Source organism: Geospiza fortis, unplaced genomic scaffold (genome assembly GCF_000277835.1).
Source record: "Geospiza fortis unplaced genomic scaffold, GeoFor_1.0 scaffold424, whole genome shotgun sequence".
NCBI lineage: Eukaryota > Metazoa > Chordata > Aves > Passeriformes > Thraupidae > Geospiza > Geospiza fortis.
The window spans coordinates 744,524-756,205 of NW_005054354.1; the positions used below are offsets into that span (position 1 = coordinate 744,524).

Genomic DNA, 11,682 nt, shown 5'->3' on the forward strand with positions numbered 1-11,682 from the left:
AGGAATTTAATCACAGCAAGCATGACTAGACATTGGATGGGCTGCCCGGGCCGGTGGTGGAGCCATCATCCCGGAGGTGTTTGAGGAAAGACTGGATGTGGCGCTCAGTGCCAGGTCTGGTTGTCAAGGTGGTGCTCAAAGGTTGGACTCAGAGCTCTTTTCCAGCCTAATAGATTCTGTGATATCCCTTTCTGTGAAGAGGATTTATATCTAATCCTAAAATGGCATAAGGAATAATAAGATCCATGGATGTCAGTCCCAGCTACAAACTATTAATTATCAGTCCCATTAAAACAGCCTGTGAAAAACGCCAATCACTTGTTTTTAAAAATTTTTAAAAGTTTAATAGTAATAAAATGGTTATAAAAATAGTAATACAATTAGAATAATAATAATTTGGACAAATTTAATTAGGACAATATGAGGCAATAGAACCAAAGAGTTATGGACGTCCGGGTACCTTCTTCTGGGCAGTACAAGCCTGAAAAATGACACACGTTAACAGAGGATTAACCCTTAAAAACAATAACCTGTTGCATATTCATACACTTCATACATGATGCATAAATTCTATTCAAATACACGATTCTGTCTGGTCATTGTCAACTTATTCCTCTGAATCCTAATGGCACCTTCGAGGCAGGAAGAAGTTAATTTCTTCTGATAAGAGAGCAATAAATTCTTTTTCTCTGAAAGATTTATGTGTCCTGTGGCTTCTATCTCACTGCAAGTCCTTTCTTTTAAACAAAGCATCTTATATAGCATAGTTTCTATTTTAACATTTTTTTATAACCTAAAACTATATTTAACACACTACTTAAGAGAATTAATACAGCATTACTTTCTAACACAACACATATAATATTAATTTTAATATTTGTGAAAAGCCAATCATAAAATATGCATCTTTCACAAGCCTGACTGTTAGAATCATTTTAAAAGTAGAACCATGTTCATAAAAAGCACTAGGAAAACACCACTCTTTACATTTCTTCTGACATTTAATGCTGTGCAGTGCTTAGGGTTTTCTCTTCATGCATGCATGGTATGAGAAATTGAGTTCCAGTGATGTATTCTGTTCTAAGTATTTTTAGATGACTAAATCAACCAGCTGGAATTTATCAGCTGAATAAGAATAGTTAATCATAACCTGCAGATTTTCATATAGATAAGATACTCTCTAATCCTTTCTCCAGTTGACCATTTGTCATTTTTTTACCTTTCATGGAGCCCCAGAAGCAGTATGTATGTGACTTGAGTATATAGCAAGTGTCTATGTATTGCAGAATATGCACAGTCAATGGCTGGGACAAATAGGTTTCTGCTGAGTATGAACATGCTCACCTCACACTTCTCCCTCCCTTGGGGAGTCCCTTCTGGCTGGCAGTGGTCATGGGGAACTGTCCAGCTTAGTTGCTTGTAAAATAGGCCAATCCTCATTGTCACAGTTTCTGTCTTCCAGCTTTTTACATCAGAATTTTCTACCTCTTCTCTTTGATGTTTTCCTCATTGCTCCTTGAATTACTGTTATGGATGTAACAATTTCAATTTATTGGTTTCTTTTATTTCTTTCCATTCAAATTCACGTCATGATAATTCTTACCTACTCTGATTGTTTCACTTTTTTCAAGACTTAATTTATTTTCATAAAGGAAATTCTTCACTTCCTCAAAGGAAATGCAATTCTTCATTTCCTCGAAGGAAAACTTGACATTTCAAAAAGAATCAATTTGGAAAAGTGTGGTCTATTTCCCTGCACTTAATGTCATTCCATGCCATTTGATTGTTTTCCCTTTGTTGCAATGTTTTTTTTCTTTAAGTGTTTCATTTCATCTATTTCTTCTCCTGTCTTTTTGTTTGACTTCATTCCCGGATTCTGGGACTTTAGTAGATTTAATTTTGGTAATTATTAGCTCTTCTCACTGCACCTCATTTCATCCCAATTGATTTGGCTGGAATCACTGCATTCCCAAATTTCCTTTGTTTTTTAATTGCATTTTATTTTATCATATCATATCTCCTTACCAGAGTGTTTGTTACACTTTCTTCTCTGTTTTCAAGATCTCATTGTTGAAATTTCTGAACCAAAGTGAAAAAATTATAAGGTAATGGGATGACATGAAGCACAGGGAAATGGACCAAACCTTGCTGAATTGGTACAGTTTGAAATCACAAGATATCATTTCCTTTCAGGAAATGAATTTCCTTTCCTGAAAGGAAAAAAAGTCAGAGAAAAAAGTGAAACAAACAGACTGGGGCAGGGTTATAATGATAAGAAATTCAATAGTCAAAAATAAAATTCTGAAATAAAGCTATTGTCATCAAGTGTAGGGAGATGACATGAATTGCTCCCATTTGCAGTTTGTAGTTGCAATGTCCCTGAAGTTCTTGGCTTTGTGCTTTCCTCAGCCCTAAGCTTGAGCCTAACCCTAAGCAGAGCAGTAAGAGGAGCCTGTTGCTGAGGCTCAGGTGCCAAGCACATGGGTGCTGCTCAGCAGAAAGGTGTGCAGGGAGCAGTCTCGGGGCAGGGCTGTGCTCCCCTTGGCAGGCCTTTGTAGCTGGAGTGTCCCTGGAGCAGAATACACCTTTTATTGTTGCATCTATCCATGTATCTGTTATTTAAGAAAAATATTTAAGAACCCAAATCCAAGAGTTGTAACTTCTTATATTCTCAGGATCAGGTCTGAAAAAGCAAGAACTGATTCGAGTCAGTAATTCTTTACTGATGTTTGGATTCCTTCCTCCAAGTCATTGTAATATTTTCTGTATTTAATATATTACTAATAATGAAGAATGAGTCTTTGTCCTTGGTAGCTTCAAGCTTCACTGGTTCCAGTGACACAGTTTTAGTCACATGGGTCAACAAACCCAGTTTTAATTTTCTGAAGTGTAAGTGATTCTTCCAGGACATATTTGGAAATTACTAGTTGTTTTGATAAAACTAAAAGGAACCAGTTTTATTTTTATAAAAACTTAAATGCTGTAACCAAGAAAAATGTGAAGGAAAGGCAAAAGCTTTTAGAAATGTACCAGAACTACAAGTTCAGATTTGTCTTAATAGCAATTATATGTGACAATAAGCTGAAAGTAACAGTTAAATGAGAAATACAGTTATTTTCAAGATGATGCAATAAAGTGTTTTGGGAAAGAAGGTTTTTGGTCTGTCTTTATAAATTACAAATTTAAATGTGTTTGTTTACAAGCCCTACAGATCATTGCAGGGGCATTGAATTGGTTATACCAAACCCACCATTAACCCAGCTGGTCATGCAACACCCAGCTTGGGAGGAACTCTGCATTGGCACAGCCTCTTGGTAATGAATGCCTCCAGGTGGTCAGGGAATAATAGGATGTATGTGACTTTGTTGCTAACCCTGGATGTCAAAATGTGGTTTTTGTGGTGATATTATTGACTGCTTATTGAATGTGATTATATTATAAAAGTCAAAGTTTTTTTTAAAAAGCCATCTGCTTTTTTCATAAAAAATATTTTAGTATTACCACACATATAAGTGATTGTGGCTTGAAATTTCACTCAAGGCAATTTAAACCAAATTGCAGTTGTAGAAAGGAACTAAGTTTTACCCCAAAATAGCTTGTGATCTAATAGAAAGTAATTCTGTTACAGCTCGTCCTGCATTTTTCATCACCACCACCCTCCATCTGTGCATTACTTGTGTCGTTATAAATTTGGCAACACTTCAGCAGCAAGCTACTGTTTATAACAAGACATCCCTGCGGCTAAAAGAAGCCAGTCACTGGGATTACTCATAATTTGCCTTGTGAACTGCTCAAGGGAATTTCTTGAAGAACTGTGTCAAAATCAGCTTCAGAAACCATTAATTTAAGAGCTTTCATTGACACATAAGAAGTGTTCTGAGATTACTGTTGGTCAAGGTGGTGGGCTTGGAAAGAAGATTCTTTTTGTTGGCACTGAGAGAAAATTTTCTCATTTTGTGCAAGGAAACGAGGATAAAATAAGCTTTTTCCCTCTCTGCAAGAAGAAATCTGACGCAGTGGGAACTCAATCAGCCAGACACCATGAATGCTTGCAGAAGGTAAGCTGCATATACTGCATTCCCCTCAGGTAGGAACAGAAAAGCAAACTATTGCCAGAATATTATTCTCATGGTCTTCACATGATGCTCCCAAATGATCATGAACTGTTACTTGATTTTCAGCTACACATGACAGATTGTCCTGATAAAAATGTTAAATGTCTAATTCTGCAATTACCTACTGTAAAGGCTCAATGGCAGAACTTCTGTTTTATGGATTAATTCCCTTTCGGAGATTGCATTTCCTAGTCTTAGAGTTTCAACAAATCAGTTTTGACAGCTCTCTTCCAAGTGTGCCTAAGTATGCAATTTGTGGTTTAAAGTTTGTTTTTACTCATAAGCTCTATCTGTGCTAACATTTGTGGTAATCTCTTCTGTCACAGTAACAGCAGGAACATGTATGAACCAGACCTGCAATACCTCTAATCAATCTCAGACCCCCTTCTTAATGAAAATGAAATCACAAGCTAGTTAATCCCTTTTTGGCACTCCAGATGTAATTGTGCACATTAAACATTTCTTTTCTCTTAAAAAAAAAAAAAAGGCAAAAGCAGCAGGAACAAGGACTTAGCACAGGGGCTTAGCAGGCAATTTTCAGTGAAGATAATAACTGGAGGTCTGTTGCCATGGGTGAATACTTCTAGTTTCAAACCCTTTGGGAAAGGTGACAAAGCAATGTCAAATGTTACTGCAGAGAATCCTGCAGATATGCTTTATATAGTTACTCCTGACTGGTATCTTTGCCTAATGAAAACCTTGACACAAGTCCCCTCTGAAAAGCACAGATAGAAAAACATGCCAGAACAGGATGGGAAGATCACATGCTGTGCTTATTCCTGTACATTAAAGCTTGAAAACTGTAATTTTTTATTTGAACCCTGCCTCTTTCATAATATTGCAAAATGAAAGGGTATGTTTTTTCTCATACAATGATCTGTATCAATAGTGAGGAGTAAGAACATTGTTTTTCCTCTAAGCCCATATCCTGTCACTGTGCCTGTCAGTGGGAGAGAAATACCAAATGGCTGGTAAATGTTTTGCATTTCCAATTATAGGAATTATTTTATTAGCTCCAGACAATCTGAAGAGCTCTTTTCCAAATCTAGTCAATGATTCAATGCACACTCTGGATTTAATTACAAACACTACTGAACTCTTAATATAGAAGAATAATTTTAACCTTAATCTTGCTTTTTATTATGTCAGGATACATTCTCTCCGTGCTCACAGACAGAAACCTAATGGAAACAGAAGTGAGAACTGGAACAGCACCTCTGGGTTCAAGCACCAGTATGGAGATGATCTTGTTACAGTCCACACCCTTTACACAGTGATCATCATGATCCTTCTAGGGGCACTCTGGGGAGCCTGGTCAAGAAAGGATTCATCCTTATAGCAGCAATATAGGAACTTTCTTTGTCAATATTTAAAGAAATGTTTGTGTCAATTATCCATACTCAAGAGGTACAAAAAATGGTCTCAGCGTATTTCTTGAAACTGCTTAAGTGCTTGCTGCTTGTGGAAGTGAATCTATGAAGCAATTTAACAAGCCATGTACAGAACATCATTTTGTGAATAACAGAGACCTCTTTGACCTGTACACATTTATATTACCCTCAGCATGTATATGAAACTTTAAGCATGATATTCTAGAAAGAAGAGTTCAACTTCTCTTTTATTGGTCAATATTTTGTACATCCACCCCAACTTTCCATTTGTGAACTTTATGAGTCTCTACCTCTGCTAAATTTGCCTGTCCCAATCCATGGTAAAACATACACTGTAAGCAGGGAAATAATCTGCTGTGTCACAACAACATAGGAAAAAATAATCAACAAACCCAGGTATTATGCTGGCAAAGGAAAATACTGAAAAAGTCAAATTCTCTTCTCCATTGCTGAATAGTTTATATGGGATTTGCATCCATTATCTTTAACTTATGGTAATGACTTCGTAAATTCAGGAATAAAATTATGGAAAAAGCTGCTTTTGTGAATCTTTTGTCACAGAACCAGCTGGCTCAGTCTTCACCGTGTATATATTTATCTGCAACCACCACTTGCTTTTCCATAATTCACTAACATCTCATGGCAGCACCAGCTCCTACGTACACCAGCCCATCACTGATGGAGGCATTCCATACTCCCACATTTTCAAGGAAGTAATCCCACTCAGACAACCTGCAAGCTTTCTGAACATAGAGCCATTTGGCAGCTTCTGTTCAACTCTGTTGGTTTGTCTACAGCTGATGAGCACATGTTAGTGGACTGGCAGCTCTGAGGGACAGTGACTGTTGGAGACAATAGGCCAAGCCTTGGGAGCCTAAACTCAGCTTAAACCCCAAATTTTAGCATTGCCTAAACTAATACACAGTATCCCAAAAAAAAAACCAAACCAAAAAAAAACCCAGAAAAAACCACCACCCCAAAACTCTGCAAGATATTTAGACATTTTACAGACTCAGATACACATTTGTAATTAGGTAGTACTTGCAGACAAAACAATTCTTAAAAGTATTGTGTACCCCATTTTGGTATCCATCCATAATCAGGAGGGGTATATAAACTGAAATGTCTTTGAGAAGAGCTCCAGGAGTGTTAAGAAAGGTCAGTGTAGCACCAGAGACACCGGTGTCAGCTCTCAGCAGGCAGTGAGGTGGAGTTGCTGTTCCTCCAGCGTTACCCCACCTGCACAGACACCACCTCAGCCTGCTTTAACATGGGAGCTTTGGTGATGGTCCCCAGAGAACAGCACACAAAGGAATACTTAAGAAAACAGATGACTAGAAAATTAAATACATTGTCATAGAACATAGGGACCCAGTCATAAAACATGTAGGGTGAACATTACAAGTGAACACAGAAGGATGGGCCCTCCCTTGTCAATATATGTTTGAAGGATATGAGATGGGAGAGGGACCTACACATTCTGACAGCAGCACAAAAACCCCTGGTGATCAGGGCTGTGGGCCTCAGGGTGCTGGAAGTCAAACACAAAAATCCAAATGCACCCCACCAAGGGAAAAAAAAACCTAGAACTATTGACCACATATCAGGATGTAGCATTTAATTGTTAAATTCTGCAGGAATAATCCTGCCTCTGAAGCACTGGAGGTCCAAATACAGTATTGAAAATACAGTTTCCTCTTTCACCTTGTGATAGAGGAGATGAGGTATGAAAGTTTAGAAGAGACTGCTGCAGAACATTAAATATTTTGAAAAACAATTTTCTTAAAATTTTGCTTCCCTGGAAAACAGCCTTAGTTGATTTAACAGTAACATTAGAGATCTAAATTAAGTAAGTTTTAACGTGTTCAGAAAGACAACTGTATCTTTGCAGGGTGAACAAAATCTACTTTTATTACCAGTTTTTGTAAATAACTCATTTAACTTGGATAATGCAACCACATCTAGAGAAAACCTGTGGTCTTGCAGGACATAGTCTTCAACACAAACAGACTCAAATCATCTGCCTGCCTGAATGACACTGGAGACTTCAGCTCCCAAAATAATTTCCTGTAAATCCACCCATGAAAACACCTCATTTGGGTCTCACAGTAAATCACAATTTAACTTATGTCAACAGTAACGAGATACTTAATGCTTCTACACCAATGAAATAGATGGAGCAGTAGAAACTGGGAACCCAAGTTTGGAACTTGTATGTCAAAACTTTATGCAGTCATCATTTTATTACTATTTCTCCTGTACTAAACAGACTGGACAGATGTTTTACATGCGTTCAAAAAAGGCAATGGTTTAAGGAAGCCTGTCTGCTGTTATTTTAAACTAACAAAAACATTGTAGTTCAGCCAGTGAACCTTAAGATATATTCCATGTACCAACCAGACTGTCAGAAAAGGAAAACAAGTCTCTTATTTTCCATGGTCATTCTCACATGCTGATGTGACAGACTTTTGAAGACTCGAGTCCTTCCAAGCTCCATTTTTTACTACTGCATCACATTTCCCTTTAGAGAGGATGATGCATTCTGTAAAGCCATCTTTAAAGCAAGATGTCAGCACAGCCATTTGCCCCTAATCCTTTGATAAACCTTGTCATTCCTTAGTACTTTGTAACTGAATTTGCCATTGGTCTGGTTGGTAAGAAAAGGATAGTATTTGTACTACTGTGTTTTAACTAAGGGAAGACTTAAATGAAATCAAAATGCAAAACTGAAGCACCACATTTCTGCATTAAACACAGAAACACAGACAAAACCAGGTCTATATGTCAGTTCACTGGTCTGTTTACCGTAATCAACTCTTAAGACCTACCTCTCCTTCAAAATGTATGTGTAAGAATGTGAGGCATTCTCTTCCCAAGATCTTTTAATTACACAAAACATAATACCTCAGAAAACATCAGGAAAAAAAAATGCAGACAGCTATAGTTTTATGCAAATCTTAGAAAAACAATACAGCATAAAAATAACAAACAGTATGGATTTCTACCTAATTAGGACAGTAGTTAAACAGGATGCTTGCATGTGATTAAATGATACACATTCACAGCTGTTGCACCTGGTGACTACTGGAAATCAATAGTCCTCCTAGTTCCCTTTGATGGCCTTTCCCAGCAGTGGTTCAAAACACAAGTTTTACGTCCTTTAAGAATACTATGTAAGCTCTATTGACAATTTAAGTGGATACAACCTATGGTGCAAATTTGTCTATGAATTCTGCACCTGTCACCTGGCTCTGTGAGTTCAGCACCACCATGCATAACCCAGTTTTATGAAGCAAAAGCTCCACTCTTTATCCTTTAAAGCCAGCAGTGGATGACATCAGACTGTCAGGCGCTGACACCACCACAACATTACCCACACTGACCTTATTTTTCATTGTACACATCTCTGGTGCCCCTGCTCCACACTGCCACTGGCTGGCATGGCACCCCTCTGCCCCTTCCTGTCCTCAAAGGGTGGGCAGCAACTCTATCCCAGGAGCACAAAGAGGGAGATGTTGCTGATTGTTTATGGAAAATTTCCTCTTTCTAATCCATCAGAAATACTTGGGCTGTAAAGATGTCTTTTCTGGCAATAGTATTCTTAAAAGGGTATCATCCATCAGGTTGCCAAACCGAAACAAATCAGAGCATGGTTAATAAAAATGATTTACAATGTTTGAACTCTCTCTGGGACTACCAAAACATTTGACAATAGACAAAATTAAGTACAAATTTCCAAGCCTTTTGTTTAAGTTCAGCTTAAAGTACTGCCAACCCTCCCTTGTCAAGAAAAAGGACCAAAGTGTCAATGGCAAATTCTGCTTGGCATGCTGTCTGTGCTCAGAACACAGTTCAAGCCTGTGTCCAAGCCTGGTTAAAACTCAGATGTTATCACACTACTCAGTACTACTTCACTTCCTCTGAAATTTATTTCCACCTTTTCACAAAACATCTTTTGTTGACATTCTGCAAACAACACTATCCAATAAGGTGCCAATTTTTTCTTCCTGTGGAGTGACTTTGTACATCTGCAGAAAAAAAAACCAAGAAAAACAGGAAAGATGTATAAGGAGGAAAAAAACTGATGACATACCTTCTAAAACTATGTACACAAGAAAAGATTATTCCCCTCTCCCCTACTTTTATATTGGAAATTCCTATCTTCTTGTGACTGCAAGACAAAATTTGGACTGAGGCAAATTCTGAAACTGCAAGAATAAGGAAAGCTACGAAACTGAATGAGAGCAGCACTTTTAGCTCCATATGTTAAGTGCTATGATTTGTCCAATTTTAGAAATATGTCTTCTATCAGTACTTTGACAGACATGATAAAGATGACTTAAGTTACTTGAATTTTATCACATAGAAGACATATGCTTCAAAATACCTATTTAGCATATGGAAATCTGTTAAGAGCATAAATGCCCCAAGACAGCTCCTAACAGCTAATTAACCTGTTCCTATTTTAACCACCCCTTCTGGGACTATCTATGTACTTAAGCTTATGAAAATGCTCTAGACTGAAATTTTTAATTAAATTAATATTTGCCTGAAAAACAGGAAACAAAAGTTCTTGGATGGTAGGCAGCAATCAGGAATGTATCTTTATGCTCTTATTCCCTGACAACATTAATAATTTGAAGACTCAAACTTTGTGATGTTAGGGTGTGACAACTAAAATTTGTTTCAACTAAAAAATTCTAAGAAATAATCAATAATCACCGCTTAAAACAAGTTTTCAGTTGTGCTAAAGAAATACAGATTCTAAGTTAGTTATTTCTGTTGATATTTAATCAGACAACTAAATAAACTGTCCCTTTTCTCCATGTCAGTCCTCTCTTTTGGCTACACACCTTTTTAACTTTGGCAGTGTCTGTTAGCTGGGGGAGCTCATCAAGGGAAACCTGCTGGCCTTCCACCTGAGATGTTATGTCTGCCAGATTTACATTCTTGTCTCCATCCACGACCAGCACAATGAGTACTGCTGTGTCGCTGTCTGAAATGCCAAACTTTTTAAATGCATCTGAAATCTGAAAAAAAAGAGAAAAAACCCCAAAATATTTTGAGTCACTTTCTCGCTACATATCAGGAACCTTTTCAGTTACTGCGTCAGATACACCAAGAGTATAAATTGACAGACATTTTACATTAATGGAATTCTGACAAGCTACAAACCATAACAGCATATTAAAAATAAGAATTAAAAACTTCTATTAGTAGCTATATAGAGTGTTAAAGGAACACATATACTTAGTTTGGCTGTGTGGATCTTAGCAAGCTTTTCTGGCAAAAAAGAAATTTGTTCAATAAATCTTACATTGTTGCTTGGTGAAAGGCTGAAAATAATTTCTGCATAGAGTGTTCTGGTCTTCATTTTACCTATCTTCTGTAGATGCACTGCTTTGTTGGCTGCCACAAGAATCTGAAAAGGATCTACAATCTGTAAAACACAACAGGAAGAGTTACACAGAATTAACTTAGTCTTTTGAAATCTGAAAAAAATCCCGACCACTTCATTTTGATAGCCTAATTCTAACAAATAAAGACTAGATTCTGAAACTATTTATGGGTTAAATGAGAATAAAGGCACCAAACAGTAGATTTTAGACAGCATGAATTAATTAGCACATGAGGCAGATTTAAACTCCACCAAGCAGGATGTGAAATTAATCAAAACATAATGTTTTTGGCCAATCTTGCCAAGGCTCTGTTTAACAGAGCCGACCCTTTCCGCGGTAGGGCACAATAATGAAATCAGAAGGCACTCGCGCAGGGCCCGGAGGACGCGCAGAGCCGCTCGTGTGACAGCGACGAGAGCACGGGCCGGCTCCGTGAGCTGCCGCGGGCATCCCGCTCCGCCAGGGCGGCACTCGCACTCGCTCACCATCGCAGGGTTTATCAGTGCTCCCTCAATGGACCCCTCCATCGCTTTTTTCCGCAGAGCAGCGGCATTTTTCACGTGCTGGAAGAGGAGCAGCGTGACGCTGCGCTCAGGGAACAGCTCCAGCCGGTGCGTTCGCTCCATCCACAGGGTATCGCAGCTCGTCCGTGGAAAACACTGCGCTGACAACAGGGCGCCGCTCAGACCGGGGCCTCAGCGCTTCCCACAGGAATCCCCCGGTTCCCGGCCCCGCGTCCCTTCCCGCCCGGCCGGGTGCGGCCCCTCGCCCCTCCCC

General features: G+C 38.4%; 1 protein-coding gene across 1 annotated transcript; it reads right to left on the reverse strand.

Moving 5' to 3' along the window:
* Positions 1 to 9,413: 9,413 nt before the first annotated feature.
* On the reverse strand, positions 9,414 to 11,659 carry TPRKB (TP53RK binding protein). The gene is made up of 4 exons (XM_005423505.2): positions 11,391 to 11,659; positions 10,824 to 10,946; positions 10,360 to 10,536; positions 9,414 to 9,534 (listed from the first exon to the last, which is right to left on the reverse strand). Exons 1-4 carry the CDS (start codon positions 11,529 to 11,531, stop codon positions 9,448 to 9,450), a joined length of 528 nt encoding a protein of 175 aa, XP_005423562.1. The 5' UTR covers positions 11,532 to 11,659; the 3' UTR covers positions 9,414 to 9,447.
* Between the last annotated feature and the right edge of the window lie 23 nt (positions 11,660 to 11,682).